The sequence below is a fragment of the Trachymyrmex cornetzi genome, unplaced genomic scaffold (assembly GCF_001594075.2).
Source record: "Trachymyrmex cornetzi isolate Tcor2-1 unplaced genomic scaffold, Tcor1.1 scaffold276, whole genome shotgun sequence".
Taxonomy (NCBI): Eukaryota; Metazoa; Arthropoda; class Insecta; order Hymenoptera; family Formicidae; genus Trachymyrmex; species Trachymyrmex cornetzi.
Window position 1 is genome coordinate 394,524 of NW_017297438.1, and position 23,141 is coordinate 417,664.

Sequence of the window (23,141 nt, forward strand, 5' to 3'; positions counted from 1 at the left end):
TCATCAGATTTTTAAATAGCTTTACGATATAAGGCTCCTCCTCGCATATCTTCGGTCGTTTTATGTTCTCCCGCTTCGGATTCGTCGACGTCATTTCGATTTCAACATTCTCGTTATTCTTTTCGTCACTTGAATCCTGTTTTTAAACGCAACACCTTTTTTTACGTCGATATATTGAAATCTTATTTGAACGAAATTATTATGACACTGGCGGTACACTGAAAAAAAATTTCCAGACTTTATCCGTTCAAAATGTAACAAACGGATATCAAAAATATCCGTTTGTTACATTTTGAACGGATAAAGTCTGGAAATTTTTCTCAGTGTATCTTTATCCGACGTTATTTTATCAATATCAGTTTTATCTTATCAATACCAAGTTTTGACTGTTCATGTTCATTGATATAGATATTTATCAATTTACTACTAACCTGTATTTTTATCAAATATTTGTTGTTAATGTTTGTTGCCATTAAGCATTTTGCATGCCGAGTGTATGTTTAATTACACAATATATTTGATCGGAATTTAAAAGAACGATTTCTGCTGTTGCATAAAAATTTTGTTTATAGATTGTTCTTAAATTGTAACAAACAAAAACTAATGTACAGATCGCTGTGAATTAGAGAACCTCTAATAAAAATCTGAACACGTAACAGTCATTTTTAATTGATCTGCTATGTTTTAATAACTCCTGAAAGAGAAAAAAAGAGAAAAAAAATGAGAAAAAGATGAGATAAAAAAGAAAAAAGAAATAGGTAAATGTATGTTTTTTTTTCTTTCATATGATTTTGCTAAAACTAAAGACCTTGCATATAGAATACAGTTTGTATCCAGACTCTTATTAAAGAAATAGTATTAAAGAAAATATCGTAACCCCTCTAATATGTAAATATGTAAAGAATATTTACTTTTATGTATACTACTGCTTCTTCAGTTTCATTAGTTTTTTCAGGTTCGCTTGCCATAATTGTTGTTGTGCCAAAAAAACTTAAAATCACAAAAATATTTTAAAGAACAAATTTGCTTCGCTATTTGGTTAGCACTCTCGTCTTTTTTCAATTTTAATTTCCTTTTTGATTATAACTGTGACAAATGTAAACATGAATTTTAATCAATTGACTATTATGTTTAATATTTTGTTTAATATTTCGTTACTATTATATTTAATTTTTTTAGTTATAAAAAAATTTAAAGTTCAATCGTTAATAATTATAACTCGCCTGTCGGTTCCCGTCTTAGTAGAAAGAAGGCTGATAACGCGTGAAGAGACATCATGATCAGCATACACTTGTGATTAAAATTGTCCCAATCTATTAACGCCATTAATATGAGCGGTGAATAAATTATCGGACACATACACTCTGGATGTTTGTGAATTATTAACAAAATTCTGATGAATAACTCATAATCTCGCTCATGATGACCCAAAAAGCGAAACGCATGGAAACGCTCGATAAACTCCTTCATGATAAAAACAATCGAGAGTTCAATATATTGTATTTGTTTAATGCGATACCGTCATTTAAATGTCATTTAATATTTAAATATGCTTGACGTCTAACTAACGTGGAAATTCGTCGAAAATGCACATAAAATTACGCTTTAATAGTACACGTGTATGACGTGGTAAGGCAATCATATCTACGCTGTCACAATTGTTGTAGATTAGATGCTTGACGTATATACATACGGATATATCGCCGGATGTGTTTAAAAAATTGACCTTCAGCATCATTGTAATTCACCGCTGCAGACCATCTTTCTAAATCATCGTTCGTCGAATCAAATGGCTATTCATATTACATATTAAAGTAGGAAGAAATATTTTATTCATATATATATATATATATATTTGTGTACAATATATGATGAATAAAATTTTTTATTCATCGTATGTGTGTATATACTATATATAGGATGTTTCAAACTGATCAAAGACAATTCTTTATAACACTTTAAGACGAAAAGTCTAATACGAAAATGCCGAAGCTATAACAGTTTTTAAATAGAAAAGGTTTAAAATTTAGGAATGACAAAGGCTGGAATTTTGTGAACTCAATCTCAAGGACGGCAAATGGATCAGTTTGTGCGCGCGCGAAGATGCTGCATTTTATTTTTGTTAAAAAAGAGGCACTCTCAAGTTCAAGGAAATACTTTCACATTGAGACCATCTCGTCATCTCCGCGCGCGCATAAAATTCTAGCTCTATTATTTATAATTTTTAAACTCTTCCCATTTGAAAACTGTCGCAACCTCATAGTTTTAGTTTTAAACTTTTTGTTTATCTTATTTATCTTAAAATTTTATTTATCTTAAAATATTATGAAGAATTTATTTTTAAAATATTTCTTATCAGTTTTAGGACACTCTGTATATGTATTTTCTGCTGATTATATAGATAGATCAATTTGTCAACAGGAAATATATATACGTATAATACATATACATAGCTATATAACTCCGTTTATCGTCAATGAAAAGATATAACCGCACGACTTTTCTTTTGTTTGTCAGAAGGAAAAGGAAAAGTGTTGAATGGATTTTGCATAGAGTAAAATTATGATCTTTTAAATGTGTGGTTCGAATGCCATTAGGACATAATTGCGGTGGAAAATTTTTTTTGTCGACGACACCAGATCGATAACAAAAATCATTTAATCACGTAGTTACATTAGCGCGAGTGCGTGTCTCTTTTCACCGATCTCTTCTCATTGGCTTTCACTTTCTCGACCGCAACTTCTATCTATACACAGCTGTTTTCGAAGGCGCCATGAATCCGGTGATTCCGAAATCAAGCGCAATTTATTTTGCTCATGAAAATGATACATGATCTCTTCGTCTCGACATGAATTACAATTAGTATAGGAGTGTTTGTTATTTGTATTTTAATCGCATGTTTACTCGATTATGAAACTGTCATTTAGAAATACATTTTTTACGATTTATATTTTTTATTTAAGTTATATTATAATTAATTTCAGCGATGCGCGATTATACTTTTTACAATATTTATCGTGACATTATAAAAACTTGGAGCATAAGAATGTCTAAAAATTTATGCTAAATTTATAAACATATATTAAATGCACATTTATTAATAAAAGTGAAATATGAACGGAAATCAAATAATTATAAATATATTACAGACTTGCAACGCAGTTATAAAATCTGAAATAATGATCTCACAAATATAAAATATATTTAATTCTGATGATAGTGCTAGTAATTTATTACCTGTTTACAAGTACTAAGTTGTTATAGCATTATCATCAAAATTGACGTTCAATTTGACTTATGAGATTATATTTCAAATCCTTATTTCAGTTTATAATCGAGTTGCAAGTCCAGCAGTAATCAACACGTAGTTTAAAGAGCTAAAAAGATATGTAAAATATATGTATATAGAAATGTCATTTTTGAAAACATTATCTAATTATTATTATTATATCTAATTATATATAAAAATTATATACATAAGAATTTGTACATATATCTAACCGCGACGGCCTTTTCTTTTAATTATTTTATTTGCATTTCACTTTTACACTCATTGTCAAATTAAGTTAATGTACAATGGCAATATGTATTAATTATTACACGTTAGTGTATTCAACTAAATTCTTTATAAAGTGATCTTGGTTCCAATTAGGATCGAGATGGCATTAAACTTTCGCAGTTACGAATGACGATTGATGTGACGTCTTTCTACGTGACGAAATTTCCATAGATGGCTGTATTACACGTGGATGATTCTCGACTTACGTCATTTATCGCAAAGAAAATCTATTATAAGTTATTTATTCGAGCAACCCGTTGGAACAGAATTTGCATATATAAAAGTTAATCAACTGTAGTATCAGCGAGAATAATCAGAATACAAGTCTGTCTATAATATTTCCATAATGTATAAATTCATCAATATAAAAACGACTGATTTTAATCCTCTGCTAACAACGTTAAATTTTAAAGGTACGGTCGATTTTTTTATTTCGAATTCTGGTAAATAAATTTAAATCTGTAAAAAATACATTTCAGCTTCTATGATAGAAGATTATTCAATTAAAACAAATTTAATTTTCTCACTATAAAGTCGCTTCTTCCATCAATTTTATAATATTTTTTAAAAGAAAATCTTATTTTAAATATATAATGATTTTTTTCTAAAATTTTTATAAGTAGGTATATTTTTTAAAGATTATTATGAAAAAAATATCTTTGTTAAAAACAACCTTAAAAGGAAGAAAATAAATTGAGCAATCACTTTTCTTAAAGAATAAATAAAGAATATTTTTCTTTGTGTGTGCAGACGAAGGATGAAAATCTGACATTATCAATAAAGAATATTTTTCTTTGTGCAGACGAAGGATGAAAATCTGACATTATCGACAGAGACTTAAGATTGATGTCGGACAAATACGTGCGATTTCGTACGTATACTATAGCGTTTTCCCTTGGGATACATTGGGTGCAGCCTCGCACCGCACCAGTTGCGTGTAAGCACTGCACTCAGCTACATATTGCACTAGAGTGGTGTACATCATAGACAAATAAGAATAGTGTGTCCTCTACTTTGGTGTGAAGATCAGGTAAAAAAGGACAGAGCAGATATTAGACAGAGAGCAAGATATTCACATCACTTCTCCCTCCCCCCCAGCTCTTTCTTAGTCAGAAAGAGAAAGCTGCACGGCATCCATTGTCCCTCCTTTTCTACCTAGTCTTCACGTTTCAAACCTCACGCTCGGTCTATTCTTATTATAGTTGCTTTTTCCATTTACACCGATTTTCAGATAATTCTCACTTGTGACGTCATAACTCAGTTGAATGCGCGTTCCTTTTACATTCTGACAAGTGAGATTTAATTGAGTTTTTGCCTATAATCTGCACAAAATCGAGACTGTGTGCTTTAGTGAGTCTCGTAAATTCACTTTAAAAGTGACGTTCGAATAACTGTGTTATCATGTGATAACTTTTTATCAAACTAAGTAAATAATGACGTCATTAATCTGAGTATGAAATACTCGGCTCACCTCAGACTCAGTTTCACTTGTGTGCAAATGGAAAGCAATCTTATATCTATGGTGCACATCATGGTGTAACACTACTTCATTATCGCGCTAACCCTGTTCCCGTTTGACTTCCATTTTCAAAATTTAAATGCCACACTGGCTCTACACCGTCCCTTTGAGACGGTGTAGCAAAATCCCACTTCGTGCTTAAAATTTGCATTACACCATAACCACGGGAACATGGTACACCGAATGAGTTCGCCCACCACCATCCATGGAAAAACGGTATACTGTCTGTGTGTTGCACTAGTGAGCGATAATGCAGTCAAGAGAAAACGTAATAGGGAAAGCATTTTTCATGTGAGAGAGAGAGAAGGTTCCTGAGCGATTGGGATTTTCGGGTTTTGAATTTTGTGACTTTCATATTTTGCATGAGGAAAAGTATTTTTCGGTCAGATATCGCATAGTATATATATTATAATTATACCGAACGTTTGATTACACGTCAGATGACTTGCCACTTTATTGCAATGTCTCATATCGCAGGGTAATGATGACGGCGATGGCCGTGCATGTATATACGACGCATGTATATTGTATAAGTACAATCGTGTCCCGCGTGCCGCCGGTTCCGCGTAATCGAGTCTCTCTGCGCATTTTCAGTTGTACACCGATCATCGTCGTGGAAAGTTCGTGCGCGTGATCGCTCAGACGTTGTGCGATACCACGTGCACACCGCCTGCGAATTTTACTTCACGTCTTCGTGTGTACGACATACAACATGGATATACCGGTAAGGAAATCAAATAATCGTATCGCTCATATAAGCGATGACACGAGAAGATATATGTATTGTGAGGCCGTGATCTTCGGGAATTGTGAATTCTGAGCAGATCACGTATAGATCGCGACATGCTTTATCACGCTATTAAATTCATAATGGCAAATTGTACTTACAATTTATGTTATTTTTAATCATTTCTATATAGATCGCTACTGTTCCTATTCAATATGTCGTTAATTAAACTAAAATTATAAAGTTAAAAACAAAAAAATAATTTAAATCGGACTCTCAAATTTTAAAATAATAAATTACACTGTTATTTAAATAATAAATAAAAAATGAAAATTAATAACAAAATAATAAATAACTGTTCGTGAACATAGAGATATTCCAACGTTAACTTTTTCCAAAATTTCGTAATAAAGCTGCATTTTGAAGTATTTTTTTACATGAATTAATACTTATGCGCATCTATTTCCGTACTGAGTTTCATTAGCTTTAATTTTATTGTTATTTGTTATTACAAAGTTAAATTCATTTAGCAAATGTATGAAGCAAATGTATTAAATTTGACTAAAATTTAGTTTACCAAATGTATATGTTAACAAGAACGTTGTTTATTTTTATATCAATTACAGAAATGGATTGATTTATGTTTTGACATACATGAAATTTACATTTTGATATACATGAATTTAAAAATAATAAAACTCTATAAGGATTGGGTATTTATCGTTATTTCTTTGACAGTGCACGTCGAGACAGATAATTTTTTAGACATATCTACGTTAAATAAGTTAAGGCCCGTTTCCATCAACGTAGATTAACTTTAATCTTGGTTCAACTTACTCTTCTCGTATTTTTCTGATCTTTAGAACTACAAAAAGACGAAGAGTAAGTTGAACCGAGATTAAAGTTAATCTACATTAGTGGACATAAGAGATTTTTTAATGCTATAAGTTTTGTGTAAGTAAAATTATAAAGAATGATTTTGTTGAAATATCTAAAGGTTAGATACTGCATTTTTAGATGTTTCAATAAAATCGTTCTTTTTCCACAAGTATACGCGCGGTTATTTTTCTCAAGCACAAAGAGAAAAAATTTACTATAAACGCTATCTTATGCCATGACAGCAAAATTTTGCGCATATAGGGATCGCAAATTATTTGCAGGTGTAATAAATATTTATCTTTTTTTATACTTGCTATAAAAATTACTTGCAACAAATGCAAAATATTGATCAAATTTGTTTGAATCAAATTTTATTGTTGCTATAAACGGTAAATAAATTTGACAATTAAATTTTGTAACCTTTTTTGAGTTTATAGCAAATTTTTTTTTCTGTGAGTATTTAACCCCTTGTACTACGATTATGTCCCGACGACGCGTACCACAATGTCAACAACAAGGTCGATCACGCGTCGAGCCACTTAGCTGTTCAGTTTGATCTATATAATCACGAGCCTGATCCATGTTTCTTATGTTTGCACTGAAGAACGTACCATGACCTTTACCTGTGGTTCTTATGTTTGGCCTGAATTTCTTACCACGAGTCTCGCTCGATATTGTAGATGAAAGGGTTAATAACTTATCAAATTTAATAATTTATAATTAATAAAAATTTATTATTATATTTTTAAGAATTCATGTTATTTGATGATTTAATTTGAAGAAATTTGAAGAATAATTAAAATCTATTACATAGTACATAAATGGTAAATGAAACGGAAGCATCCCATTTAATCACGTTGTAATTGACTACAATCACTCACGATCGGTCTAGAATTTTTCCACTGAACGAGTATTGTGAATGGCTTGTCAATCACAACGTGGTCAAACAATTCCCATCCAAATGAAATGTGTTACTCTGTTTGACATTCAATACGATACAGTTACTAAGTATCTTATTTAATAATAAGTATATAAGATAAGTATCTAATTTGCGTATGTGAAATTAGAGAAACGAAAGATAATGTAAAAACCAGTCAGATGCCTTATAACGAATTTGATTGGATACACTGAGTGTGTACTGGTGCGTATATTAAAGCCATCGTACATAAATTATAATAATGGAAGATTTAAATAATGGAAGATATTTTCTAAAATGTTTGTAGTGGAATCTCACTTTGAAGAGTGAACCAGTCTCGAAAAAGAGTGGCTCAATTTTCAGTTTTTATAAGAGCCAGATTTCACTCTTCAGAGTGACAATTCACTCTAAAAGTTTTAAAGAGTATATTTAATATAAATATAAAAATAACTTAAACCGTGAAATCATTAATACAGTTTATTGTGCGTATGTTGTTAAGTAAAGTATTTTAAATTAAAAAATATTTATGTTTAATTTTTACATGCAGATGAATCGATATACAATGGCTTTGATATGTACCAGTGTTCACTAATGTGTTCAACCGAATTCGTTATCAGACAATAGTAATTGTTCAATATTGAGTCATCGAATGATGCAATTTAAGCATCTAAGCGTCTCTTTCGCTTTTCAGTTTTTGATGTTTATGACTTGAATCAAACAAGTTGAAATGCTTTGTCCGAAAAATAAATTGTTAATTAGACAAATTTAATCAAAAATAAACAGCGAAATTGGATGAATAACTGAGAGTGTTATTGTTGACCTTATATCATGAATATATATACAAACTTGAAGATTTTCCAGGTTATCGGAAATAATATTTTCTGACAAATATAGAGCCTGTTACTATTTGAAATTGTAGTAATAGATATAATATTTATAAAACAAGGTTGCCATAAATGATACATAATAATTGAGAACCAAGTAAAAATCTAAAATTCATTTTCCAGTTTCATTTTCCAGCACATAACTATTTTTCTTTTTCAACGATAAGTTATCTATAATTATTGGTTACTTGTACTCGAAAATTATGCGTTGAATATTAAGTGCTTACAAAGTAGACAAACTCTTTATTAACTTTTTAAATGTCTGCTGCTTCTTAGAAAAGAAGTTACGTAATTTTCCTTGATGTCACTCATTAACGCGAATACATTGAGCTCACTATTGACGCAAAATGCGATGTGTTAAAATCATTGTACAATAAAAATTGCATTTCTGACATGTCGTGAAAAAGCAATCTTCTGACACGTTTATTTTGATTTCGAATGCGGGTTTATTCATAGTCTCTTTATGTACACTAATGCATATAAGTAACTTTTTTAAAGTTATTTTCAGAAAATCATTTTTTAGAAATAAATAAAATCCGTAAAATATGTAAAATGCTTCTTTGTAAATGAGTAAAATATTTCTTTTGGCATAATTTATTCACTTGCATAAAATAGAGAATATAATTTTATATTTTTGGATGAAAAAAATAATTTCGTTGAATTATCTAAAAATTTCGTTAGATACAGATCCGAAAATAATTTTGTAGATTATTAAAATAATTATGTAGGAATCTCAAGATAAATAATATTGTGATAAGTTATCAATTCTAATAATTCAGTTTGTTGAATAAAGAAGTTTCAAGCTTCATAAGTGTATTATTTGCGCGACGTCTTCTACGCTAGACTCCTAATGCCCGTATTCTTTCCAGTTCTTTGATTTATAAGGAGTCTTGGTTAGTTTTATGATTTGTTATACGGATTTATCAATTCTAATAACTAGAGAGTTTGAGCGTCATAAATTATTTTGATATGATCACGACCAATAAAATTATTTTCAGATCTGTATCTAATTAAAGGAATTAGGTACAACTTTCACTTTTTCGCGACCGTTCCGGAATCGTTTTACTTATGTACTTTTCTTCGCAGAAGTTGAAAATGATCGTAATAATGATGCTACTCAAGGAAAAATTGGTCGATTTATACACGCACACTGATACATTTATATAAATGAAGTTAATTAAATCATTCACATAATTATGAAATCATTGTCAGTTATGCTTCAATAATTTAAAAATTAATAAAACAGAGTTGTTGATTCAACTCTGTTGATCTAACTCTCATGCAGCGATTTCATAACGATGTGAATAAGGATTTTATTAGCTTTATTTCAATGTATCAATCTTTTCTTGAGTGCACAGCATCATTATTATAATAATTTTTGGGTTCCATATGAATAGTTGTAAAAAAGTTGTATTTTCAACAAAATCGTCTTTTCCGGCTGGCCACAAAATGTTCACAGATACTTAACCAATAGGTTAGCTGTGTTAAACGATTAGCTTTCGATAAACACTTGTAAACTAATACATTAATCAACAGATTATGAGTGTTTAAAATTCATTTGTAACACCGAATATAAATATCGTTTATTACAAATGAATCTTAAATACTCATAATCTCTGAAACGAAAATTTTTCATAAAAAAATTTTTAATTGAGAGCGTGCTTATATTTCTTTAAATCCTTGAAATATATAATGAAGAGCTATGAATATCAAACCAAGCAGACTTAAGTTACGTAACTTTTTCTTCATTTAAGATGATTTTTAGAAGTCATCGTGACATTTTTAGATGGTCAAGTAAATTGCGAGGAATAAATCTAAGATAAAGCGGCTAAAATAGGCAAATAGATAAGTAATAATACATGCAAGCATTAACATACATACAATAGAATGACATTGTTTCGAGCTCATTTTATACGCGCGTACTCGGACAAATGTAAAATAATTTTATGCTTTCGCGACGAGCGCGATAAGATCGTGCATATCTAATGGATCTCACTTGTATTATGCAAACTGTATTAAGCTCGCAATGACACAATAATTATGTAAGTTCTTCGTAAGGTTTTTCGTGCATTTGCAGCGCGCTGCGTAATAAGTGTTTTCGCGATGTAAGAATGACAAAATAATATCACGCTTTCGAGAGAACAAAATCGCAGAACATGCATAGTAACATGTACGAATGATATAATGGAACTTTATTATCGTTATCGATGTAATCGCAATCTTGCATGCCGATAATGATATCTGTTGTCGAATCTCAATTGAATGTCGCGCGAATGACATACAGTATATACAGAGTTCAGAGAACGTGATTCGAAATTCGGAATAATTCCACTGTTAATTATCAACAACGTGAAATGGTCATTTTCCGTGTAGCATAGTAATAAGCGATGAGTCAATAAACGTCGGTTCAGTCGCCAGCACGGAAGTATCTTGATACTTTGCTTCTGAATGATTGTGATAATACTTTTTGCGACGCAGAACTTTGTACTCAAGAACAATTCTCCTGTAGAGTAAGTCATTCACTTTTCTTTGTTACTATCGAGCGACAAAAGTATCAAGTGCACTGCCCCGATAAGCGTATCCCCTTTCTAAAGCAATTAGTATTCGTGTGATTAACTTGTCACTAAAAACATAATTTATTTCTAAACCGATAATAAGTATCTCCTCTGACTGAATTTTTACTAGTTCTGCACGGATTTCTTTTACAAGACGCGATCGATCAACACAACATTTATGAAAACTCGACGTTCAAAATAATGACTGACGGATGTCGATCGTGATGCAAAAGGAAGTTACCGTTGTATTTCATCATGACCATTAAGAGTGGGGATTTGGGGGGGGAAAGGAAAAATCCGAATTACATGGAATTTTGAACGCAGAATCGACATGCTGTAAATGTGTGCCATTTGAAATAAATAAATTCATCCGTAACTTGTGCAAAGTTGATCTCTGACATTCAACTTTGATAAAGATGAGAGAGTAAAAAATCAAATCCTGCTTATATCTGCTTGAGTGTATAATACTTTTTATTAGATAGATATTTTAATCAATATTATAATGAGATCAAGAATCACTTTAATGCGTTTTAAAATTTGTTAGCACATATCATATCTTTGTGGAATATAAACGCTTTGGACTTTGGATAGACTTCAGAGACTCTCTGACTATACTAGAGATGAGCGATACGCGTATCGCCTATCTCTAGTGTAATTATATATTCTGCATTAATGACAATAGAAGATTATATTGCTGATTGCAATGTATTCTGAATTTCTCGAGAATGATTAGTTAAATTAAAGTAACAAATTTTTTTTTACTTTTATCGCAAACGACATAATTCGACAGGCTTGGGAGTCTCGTAGAGTTTATGTCCGAGAAGTCGATTCTATTGAGATTAATCAATTAATAAGTTGGTTCGTGTTAAATCTCTCGTAGACTGTGGACGCATCGCAACCGAAGGCTATAAGAATGGCAGGATCAGCGGAGAGCGAAAGCGGACCAGAGGCACATGATGAGTCATTTTTCGGCATCCTGGACATAGCATTGGTCGTTGGTCTCTTCTTAGCGGCAGCATGGTGGCTCTTGAAAAGAAGAAAGCGGGAAGAACTCACGCCGACAACAAAATCCTACTCTATCCAGTAATTATTCTTTTTGAAGTGTCTTAGATACGTGGTTATGTGATCAAATGTTTCTATAAAAGAAATGAATCTCGATAGATTCTAATGGAGTTATATATTATCTGCCGAGTAGTCAATAAATAACTTCCTCTGAAGGAAGGAAAAAATTTGGTTGAACCTAAATTAAAATAATATTAAGAACCGGTTCTTTCGTGTCAAGTGCACGGTTATCAAGCCGCCAATTATCTATCATGTTTCGAGAAATGTGAAATCAAAATAGCATAATCCATATGTTGCGGTTTGATAACTGCTTGGCCTAAAATGAGATATTTGAGATGGTTCAACTATTCCGGACTCCTCCTACTCTTTATATTCTTTGGAGTCTCACTTTAAAGAGTGAAAATTGAGCCAGTCTTGAAAAAGAGTGGCCCAGTTTTCAATCTTTAAAAGTGAGATTTTACTTTTTAGAATGAGATTCACTGCAAAACGTATTAAAGAGATGGCTTACGGCTTACTACCTCTATTGTAAACGGCTCTTAAAAGAATCCTTAAACACACATCCAAGGATTACTGACATTGTAATGCGCTACTGAACTATGTTTAATTCTTCAATTACAGACCGACGTCATTCGTCGCGGTACCGCCATCAGAGAATTCCTTTATCAAAAAACTGAAGTCCTCTGGGCGAAGTCTGGTCGTGTTCTACGGCAGCCAAACGGGTACTGCTGAAGAATTCGCTGGTCGTCTCGCCAAGGAGGGTATCAGATACAAGATGAAGGGCATGGTGGCCGACCCCGAGGAATGCGACATGGTATGTGAATCGCTACAGTAATTAAATAAATTTTTTAATTCAGAGAAAAAAAGAACGGGAGAGAATCTCTTTTCTAAAGCGAATTAAATCACAAACATCTACGCACGAACATCTACGTACGTAGATATTTATTCCATGCAAGATGGAGCGAGACTTCTCGATCGATGTCATTAAGCCAATCGAGAAATTCTTGTTATTACTAACATGTATATTTCTGACACATGTAGAAACATACACACTGATAGTCTTGCCTCGTTGATCTCGACCTTCCCGCGAATGATAAACAATATATTATTTACGATAAAAAAAAAAGATTAACGTGAAACATTAGAAATATTTTCCTTTTTTACAACAGGAAGAGTTGATACACTTGAAAACTATTCCAAATAGTTTGGCAGTGTTTTGTTTGGCTACATACGGAGAGGGCGATCCCACCGACAATGCAATGGAGTATATTGAGTGGCTCAAGAACGGTGACGGTGATCTCACAGGATTAAATTATGCGGTATGTATGTACATACGTGATCATTTCTATACATACGAGCGTGGCACGTCACAATCGCTATCAATTAATTATCTAAATTACTTTGTCCTTCAGCAGGCTGCGTGTGTTGTTCAAGTATTCATTGTAGTTTCCATAATACATGCCATAATCATAATAATCTAATTAATAATAATATAATTAATAATAATAATAATAATGATGATTATAGTAATGATAATAATAATAATGATAATCTACGCGCGGATATAATTCAAGGATACGAACGAATTTGCCTTTCTCTTCTTTATTTTTATTTCTCTCTTTCTTTTCACGCTTTTCTTCTTCAGTATCTTTTTCCGAGTTTTTTTCTTTGAACAACAAATAATAAACAGAGTTAAAGACTGAGAGATGATGGGAAAAATCCATCGTGGCAATTAAATGACCTGAGGGTCGATTGTATATCTTGAACGAATTTACTGGAGGATACTTATAATTTCACCAATTGTTTTTCAATTTGTGAGTTTGTAAAAATTCTTTCTTCTAATTGGTCCATCAAACGCTTCAAAGCATTTGTAGCGAGACTTTGACCACAACCACAATCGACCCCAGTCACAATCGATCCCAGTCGCAATCGATCCCAGAATCGTTATTTCACAGTGGTGCCCTCACGTTCCTCACTCCATTAAGTATTGTGTAACATATGAGTCGTCTAATAGTATGCATGTTATGTATGTACATACTATATAACACACGTTCAACGATCGTATATAATACTATGTGATACCGGTGCTTAAAATCGCAGTTTCTCTGGTAGAAAGTGAAAGTACCGCGTCGAAGTATATGAGACTGCGTTGTCGCAGTCATTCGGACGCGAATGCGTATTGCGTGATACTCTGCAAATCATGAACATCGGAATGTTATGCGCTGAACTCTTCCATCTCGCTCTGCGGCACTGTCGCCGGGCCGGCGGTGTCGTAGCGCTGACAGCATGGCGACGTGCTCCAATATCGCGCATATCGTACGAGGTATCGAGATATATCGAAGTTCGAAAGTCGATGAGAACTCGAATCATTGGAAAACAAAATCTACGGTCGCGTTTCAAATTACACGCCAATAATCGTTTCGCTTAATTGTTATTATTATTTGTTTTAGGTATTCGGGCTGGGTAATAAAACCTATGAACACTATAATGAGATTGGAATATATGTGGATCACAGATTGGAGCAGCTGGGTGCTACGCGCGTTTGCGAGTTAGGTCTTGGGGACGATGACGCAAAGTAGGTTCTCGGCAAATTTACTTCTTTTTTTCACACATCCGTTCTTTATTTTTACAATTTAAATAAAGTACAAATAAAAAATTCGAAATAACAATTAAAATAAAAAAATTAATATGTATTTTTTTTAATTATAACATTAATTATTGTTAAGACAAATATATTTTACTTATTTTCATCCATTAATTATTGTTAAGACAAATATATTTTATTTATTTTCATCCATTCTTAATTTCAACAATTTTTTAGAATTTCTTTTTCTTAATAATTAATTTTAATGTTACAGCATAGAGGATGACTTTATTACGTGGAAAGATAAATTTTGGCCAGCCGTCTGTGAGTTCTTTGGAATCGAAGGCACTGGCGAGGATGTCAGTATTCGACAATATAAACTTACGGAACATGTAGATCTATCAACCGATCGCATCTACACTGGAGAGCTCGCTCGTCTTCATTCCTTTACAAACCAGAGACCGTAAGTTCTTATTTACTATAGAATTGCGTCAAATAATCTCAATTTCCATATTTAGAATTTTTAATCTTTTATCTATAGGCCGTATGATGCAAAAAATCCATTCTTGGCTCCTGTGAAAGTGAATCGCGAATTACATGGTCCAACATCCGACAGATCATGCATGCATATAGAATTCAACGTTGAAGGCTCCAAAATGCGATACGAGACAGGTGATCATTTGGCCGTCTATCCCGTGAACAGCGCGGAGCTGGTGAACAAAATTGGTGAACAATGCGGCGCGAATTTGGATACTGTTTTCACCCTTACGAATACAGACGGTATTTACTCGCTTTCTCTCTTCTTATTTTTACTTGTTTCTCCCAATTTTTATGTGAGAATGATTTATGCATTTGCATTTTTAAAAATAATCTACTATTCGCTTTACAGAGGAGTCCTCAAAGAAGCATCCATTCCCTTGCCCTTGCAGCTATAGGACTGCTTTAACACATTACTTAGATATTACAAGTAACCCACGCACGCACATTCTCAAGGAGTTAGCGGAGTACGCGACCGATACCGCAGACAAAGAGAAGCTAAAACTGATGGCGTCGACCACCGCAGAGGGCAAAACTGCTTATCAACAATGGATAATTCAAGAGAATCGCAATATTGTGCATATTTTAGAGGATATTCCCAGCTTGAAGCCACCTCTAGATCATCTGTGCGAGATTTTGCCACGATTACAATGTCGATACTACTCAATATCCTCGTCTCCGAAGGTATCTCTTTTAATTGATTGTAAGAATAATTTAAGAAGAGGTTTCTTTTTTAAAAAATGACTTGTTTAAAAATCATTCTTTCCGTTTCAGCTTCATCCAACTTCGATCCATATTACGGCAGTAGTGGTGGAGTACAAAACTCCGACTGGCAGAATAAACAAGGGTGTTACGACTAGTTGGTTGAAGGAGAAACATCCCTCCGATCCACCTTGTCTCGTCCCGATTTTTGTAAGGAAATCTCAGTTCCGTTTACCAACGCGCCTGAATATCCCCATCATCATGGTTGGTCCAGGAACCGGTTTAGCGCCATTCAGGGGCTTCATACAGGAGCGAGATTTTGCCAGAAAAGAAGGTAGCATGCTTTCACTTTCGATATCTCGTAACATATTCTCCCCGTCAATAGAATGTATCAATATTTAAATCTTAATTCCAGGTAAAGAGACAGGCGACACAATATTGTACTTTGGATGCAGAAAAAGCCAAGAGGATTATCTTTATCATGAAGAATTAGAGCAGTATGTGAAGGATGGCACTTTAACGTTGCACACCGCGTTCAGCCGGGAACAACTGCACAAAGTCTACGTCACACATTTACTCGAGAAGAACAAAGAGGAAATATGGCGTGTTATCGGCGAACAAAACGGACATATTTATGTTTGCGGGTTAGTTTAAAGAATCTATTATTATAAAAAAAATTTATATTAAAATTTTTACATGTAAATTATGTATGTTCTTAGGGATGCAAGAAACATGGCTCGCGATGTGCACAATATATTGCTCAAAGTGGTGATGGAACGTGGCAACATGTCAGAACTTGATGCTGCAAATTATATCAAGAAGATGGAGTCACAAAAGCGATACTCTAGTGATGTTTGGAGTTGAGCCATATTAATTGTATCATAGAGAAATATACAGAAGAATTTTTTAAAGTGCGAGGGCCAGAGTTTGATGCTTGATTCATTAAAGCGACGGAATGGTAGTATAATGACATTCAGTCAAATCGTTTATCATTTTCTCTATCTTCATTTAATGATTTTCATCCGATGAGTTTTATTCCGTCATCATGTCCTGCCGAATAGAATAATTATAGTTAAATTACATTCGATAGCCAGAGCCAGCATTACATACAGAGGCCTTTTTAAAATTTATGCGAAGTATTTAAATATGTACGACTTATTTTTCGTATTTGTGTTTTTATAAATAACAAATTTATAGATCGTCTTATATTAAATATTTAAATGTATTAGCTACATATTTATGTAAGTCCGATTTTCGAAAGGACTGACTTTATTTAAATTTTTTTGAAAGAAATGTAGAGAGACTCGATAACTCGTGGGATTTTTTGTACATATTTTTTGCACCGTTTATAATTTAAATAAATATATGCATGACAGATTATTTCATATTTAGTAAAAGCATTCGTTAACTCTTCATGGTCAGGAATTGTCGCCTTTGCTATTTCATAGTCTTGATAGATATGTTTATCGAGTTTCTGTACATACTTACATTATTCGTATGTAGCATCTCTGCCTATCTCATCAAGAATGCTAATCAGTTATTTATCTACAAAATGATCATAAAATTATTTTATGACTAATTTTATTACAATTATATAATAATTTTTATCATATCTGTACAATTACTTTAATGAACTCTGATAATTTTTATATACATAAACAATAAGACGAGATAGATTAGCTCGTCTCTGCTGATATTTTAACATTCTTAACGTATTGTCTAATAAAACATATCAGGTCTGGTCACCGTGATGTAACAAATACTATTCGTTACATAAATTGTACAAACAATTTCATTGAAATTTTGTTGTTTTTCATTATCATCCGCGATCGTTCGATCGCAATGCGCCAATCTGGTTAAATGTTACATCTCACATCGAATATAAGGCGAATATAATGTAATGAATATAATTTCTTTTTATAAGATCAGTATATACGTATAGACAATGTGAATAATTGTTATTATGAAAGAGGACTTTGTTAAGTTTGCTCTTGATACTAATTACATTTCTTAGAAGTGCAATCGGATATCAATTGGTGATATTAGTCAGTATATAGTGAAATCTTTTACGCGATATTTAAAGCAAATTTATTCCAGTGTTTGAAATAATATTTTTAACTTAAGTTGGTGCGTGTGAACCAAAGCGATCTTTAGTGAAACTTAAGGCTCAGAAGACCTGTTACTAGTGAATATTAGTTCGAATTCAATCCATCGTAGTGCAGCATATAATATATACAAATCAAAATAGTTATCGCGTGCGCACTGGTTTCAATCAACATACATTAAAATTGTTAATTTAGACTTTCTCTGTCTCTATTTAAGAGTTCAAATGAATTATAATTGAGTTAATTATAAGAGAACCGATATTGAGCAACAATGTAACTGTTATTAATATTGAAATTAAATAATACAATTGATATTGTTATAGCAATTATGAATGAGATGATCGCTGTTTATTTACATAGCGTTTTTAATCGTTTTTAATCCGAGAATATAAAGGTATGCGTGTAGTTTAGCTATGAGCGGTAATCGATTCTTAATTTAGGAGTGTTTTAAGTAATATGTCTTAAGATGCTAATACGACTGTGATAGGTTGATGACATCTTCAAGCTATACTTAAGATAGTCTTAAATATGAGAACCTAAATACCGGCCTGTTGGCGATTGTATAACGAATTATAACTAATTATATTTTTACACGATGCATACAGGGATGGTGAATAAAAATCATGTTGATCAACATATGTAAAGCAATCAGGGGATCGATTGTGTATTTTGATACGAGATGAAAATGACAAAACTGAGTAAATTCACTAGATGTTGACCAATGAAATTACAAAATTCGAGTGAATTGTTCATTTTCGTAATTTCTATCTCATTTTGAGATGCACAATTGACACCCAGATTATATTATTTGCAGTATAATTTTATTTGCATATCGAGAAATAATATTATTGTTACATTAATTTTTCACGATTATATCTGCACAAAATGATTTTATAATTTCTTTTCCGTAAACACAGAAAGTATAATTTCAGTTGAAAAATAACACTAGTTTACAGCAAAAAATTACTTTGAACCGGACTACGTGTCTTTTATAGATTTTTGGATGTTGAAAACAATGCTGCAGGCGAAAAAATTCTAGCACGTCGGATTTCCAAGATAATTGAGGTTTAATACTTAAAAAATAGCTTTTTTGGGATATTTGACATTTTTTAATAAAGGTCAACGTTATCTTGAAATTTCGATCAGGAGTCATGAATGTATTGTGCATCCCCTACAAAATGCATTTTTTTTTATTTCAATATCTTACTTTTTAGCCATGTTATGAACGATTAAAGATAGGAGCTATTTTGAATATGGTGACTCCAGCAGCATCATATGTGTATGCGGATTAATTTCTTAGGGTCATATTTTGATAACTGTACCTTAATACTTTTATGCACAGAGAGAACTATGAGACTAATCCACTGATGTAATAAAAATACATCGTTGCTTAAAAAAAAAAAAATGCAATTAGTAATATGCAACTACATATCTTTCATAAAACAACTCTCTCTCTCTCTCTCCTCTCTTTTTCTCCCCCCCCCCTCTCTCTCTCTATGTTTGTGTGATGCGCGTTGTTTTAAAATGATTTTAGCGTTACCGCATGCGCATATGATGCTGCCGGTCCTCATATTCGACATAGCTCTTATCTTTAATCGTTCATAACATGACTAAAAAGTAAGGTATTGAAATAAAAAAAAATGCATTTTATAGGGGATGAGCAATACATTCATGACTCCTGATCGAAATTTCAAGATAACATTAACCTTCTTTATTAAAAAATATCAAATATCGCAAAAAAGCCATTTTTTAAGTATTAAACCTCAATTATCTTGGAAATCTGATGTGCTAGAATTTTTTCGTTTGGGAAATCGTTTTCAGCATTTAAAAATCTACAAGAGACACGTAGTCCGGTTCAAAGTAATTGAAAAAAAAAATTGTAAACTAGTGTAATTGACTAAATTAAAGAATGAGAGGGGAATCGATTGTGTATCCATGGTGGATACCGTGGATACACAATACGTACGCGTGTACATACATGTATATCTTGAGACGAGGTGAAAATTGCAAAATTAAGTGAGCAAATTCACTTAAATATTTGTAATTTTATTGGTCAACGCGTAATAAATTTGTTAACTTTTGTAATTTTTGTCTCGTTTTAAGATACACAATCGTCTTCCTGTAAGTTACAGAAACATTTTACCGGCAAAAGTAAATTATCCTTTTCCTTCTATTTTAGTGGAGATTTGTATCATCGACGTGGGTTCGTGTCTCAGCTGAATAAGGATTTTCTGTAGACCTTCGCAACCCTCAGTATAATAGTATATTATGTGATATCATGCGCAGAGAGGTCGAGCAAACCTCGTCGTGGGTTATATCATGGTCAATATTTCAGATTTCAATCACGATTCGAGCTGATTCGAGCACGGGATCGATAGTAGGATTAGTAGGCTCGCGTGTGGTGTAAAACAGAAATTATGAATGGTAAAAATAGGCGTGGCGGCAACACGACCGCTCCGCTGAAAGCCCTGAAAAGTCCCAGTCGAGGACGTTACGAACGTCAGAAATTGGAAGAGAATCAGTAAGTATTTCTCCCCTCTCTCTCTCTCACATTAAAAACACGCGGGTTGCGGTATCTTCGCGACGGGACCGTCGCCGTTTGGTTCTTGTTGATGGCGAAGACCCTCGGGGAAAGCATGAAATGCGAAGAAACAACATCAGCAGAAGCACGTAAGTTTGTTTATTTACTTTACGCAATTTCAAGAAATTATCCCATGATTATTGAGTAATTGTTAATTATTGAAATTATTGAGAATTATTCGTCTTATAGGATCAGTCCGCTGACGCAGAAGATAAAGGCTCCCCAACACTTGCTGCGACTCAAGGACGAGGAGGATGGCTGTGACGACGAATGGGATGGTCGTTTCCGACTACCTAGTTTGCCAAGGCAGAAAGCGTTAAAAGATGATGACATCCAGTCCAATAGCAACAGCGCGGCAACATCTGTTTCATGGTCGCAGGAGGTGGAGAGCGTGGCAACTCAGAAATTGGAAGAGCAATGGACCGCCGTGGAAGAGACCTTCTACGAGGAGGACACTCAGATGCTTAAAAATTTTATTTTGGACGAGTGCAAGCAGTGGAAGACACAGATACCATATTTGAGAATAATTGGCAAGAACCCGGCAAGAACTTGTGACAGCAATAGTACGCAACGTGACGTTGGTTCCAGCAGTAAGAAGACAAAGAGACTTGATGATTCGCAGAACGATGAAGTATTCATAGAACGCAACCTTTCAATGAAGGTAAAGAAAGAGTTTCTTTTGTATGTCGTAATCTACATGTATATATACTATTTTTTATATACTTATATATAAAAAATACTTATATTATTTATAGGAAGGAGAGGATTCTATGCAATACAAATTGAATAAGGCAAAATTCGAAGATGTTCTCGACATGATGATGGAATCTGTAATCTCAGAGCTTTTTCCTAACGAGAAGGATGAAACAGATTCTTTGGGTGACGATTTGACTGACGCCCTAAGAATAGCTCCCGCTCCTGTTCACGGTAATAGAAATTCGTCAAGAAATTCAAAAGCAAATTGGACAGAGGAAGCAATCTCGCCTAATTATATCGAGAACAAATCTATAAGTATAAGAAATCGATTGCTAGATACAGAAAGTTCCCTTCAGACAATAAAGAACGATGCAGATCTTCAAGGAATCCAGAAGTAAGATTAAAAGGCAGTAAAATAATACAGGCGCGCTTATTGTTACTTAATGTGTACTTTATTTCTAGGAAATCAAGGAAGTCAATTTCTGCAAATAAACTAAGAGACTTTGGTGATACGGAAGATGATGCTTTGAAGTCCAAAGAGCGGTTGTGCACGCCACATATAGGCAGAAATAAGCTTGGCACTATTTTTAATGAGAGGATTGTTGTAAGCCCTGTGCCCTTTACAGTGTCTACACGAGAAAGCTTCTCTACTGTAAAGACCATCCCGATTAAATTTATGAACGAAGATTTAGAAATCTCTTCCGCCCAAGGTAGCTAATATTGAGTTTTATTTCAGTATCAATTGATTAATTAATATGAACGCAAACAAAAATCGTTAATATTTTAGGATTAGCTCGAAACGTTGGCTTCCAAAGTTCTGCGAAAAAGTCGGGTGCCTTCTTGAGAAATCCGAATATTCATTCCGCCTGGCAAGCTTCTGTCTCTCCTACTATTTGGCCGAAAAATATCCGACTCGCTCCCATAGACACTTCGAGACTTCCTAACAGCAAAAATAGGTGCATTAGTCGCAGTTAAAACATTTCTTTGATCTTTAAATAGTCGGGGAAATTTAAGAGCGAAGAATAATTCGAATTATAAATTTCAGATCATTGGCACCGTCGCCTGCTGTCCAGCACTACAGCAGAAAATCATTGAGCCCGATTTCTCGTCCCATAATACCAAAATCCGCCCATATAACTCGTGATTGTAGCATCAATTTTTTAGAGATTCAAGGGAAGCATATCGTTCCCAGCTGGGACTACAGTCCCAAAGTGGCCAAGAACAAGAAGAAAAAAACTCGAACAAAGGAAAGACTTTGAGAAGAAGTAATCCGATAAAGTCAGAAGCGCTTTGAATATTTGCATGCAAGAAATATATTTTTTAAAAATGTCAGACACGTGTATCCTGCATGTAACTGCAAAGAAGCCTAGAAGTACAAAATGCTTTAATGCGTTCGGTTTCGCAAGCAGGATAATGCCTGAGCACGATGAAATGCTTTAAGCTGAAGTATATATATATATATCATATACTATATATTTACTGCGCGCGTCAGTAGGTCTGTTCGCGTTGCTTGCACTTTTTATAAGAATCTTTTTCAGAATTTCCGCTTTCTCTTTTTTCAACGCCCGAATTATATATTTATCTCGTTTTAAGCAAAAGTTTTGGGGGATTTTAAGCAACGCGAACAAACTTAATGTAAAGTATTTACAAAAGATGATCGTCGCACGCATATGCGCGACAGCGTTTTATTTTAAATACATATCGTTATTTCATAGGTAATACTGTTTCTACCTCACCAAGTGTCCGTGTTGTTCAAGTATTCTACACGCTTATCGCGAGTGGATATATTTTTGTATACCGCACAATTGTAAAAATTTATTGTATGTGAATAAATATAT

The 23,141-nt window shown here is 33.2% G+C and overlaps 2 protein-coding genes across 4 annotated transcripts; both read left to right on the forward strand.

Moving 5' to 3' along the window:
- Positions 1 to 5,624: 5,624 nt before the first annotated feature.
- Cpr (Cytochrome P450 reductase) lies at positions 5,625 to 18,674 on the forward strand. The gene is made up of 11 exons (XM_018508913.1): positions 5,625 to 5,802; positions 11,920 to 12,122; positions 12,720 to 12,912; positions 13,268 to 13,417; positions 14,549 to 14,673; positions 14,957 to 15,145; positions 15,224 to 15,462; positions 15,572 to 15,903; positions 15,994 to 16,255; positions 16,337 to 16,565; positions 16,641 to 18,674. The coding sequence occupies exons 1-11, from the start codon at positions 5,791 to 5,793 to the stop codon at positions 16,783 to 16,785; spliced, it is 2,079 nt and encodes a 692-aa protein (XP_018364415.1). The 5' UTR covers positions 5,625 to 5,790; the 3' UTR covers positions 16,786 to 18,674.
- A 1,424-nt stretch (positions 18,675 to 20,098) lies between these two features.
- Positions 20,099 to 23,101, forward strand: LOC108762070 (uncharacterized). Of its 3 annotated transcripts, none has more exons than XM_018508874.1 (7): positions 20,099 to 20,279; positions 20,362 to 20,696; positions 20,797 to 21,268; positions 21,363 to 21,697; positions 21,766 to 22,013; positions 22,091 to 22,259; positions 22,349 to 23,101. In XM_018508874.1, exons 2-7 carry the CDS (start codon positions 20,668 to 20,670, stop codon positions 22,560 to 22,562), a joined length of 1,467 nt encoding a protein of 488 aa, XP_018364376.1. In that variant the 5' UTR covers positions 20,099 to 20,279; positions 20,362 to 20,667; the 3' UTR covers positions 22,563 to 23,101. The 3 variants fall into 3 exon arrangements, with proteins under 3 accessions (XP_018364376.1, XP_018364375.1, XP_018364374.1); XM_018508873.1 differs by having other exon boundaries at positions 20,099 to 20,229; XM_018508872.1 differs by lacking the exon at positions 20,099 to 20,279 and having other exon boundaries at positions 20,286 to 20,696.
- The last annotated feature ends 40 nt before the right edge of the window (positions 23,102 to 23,141 follow it).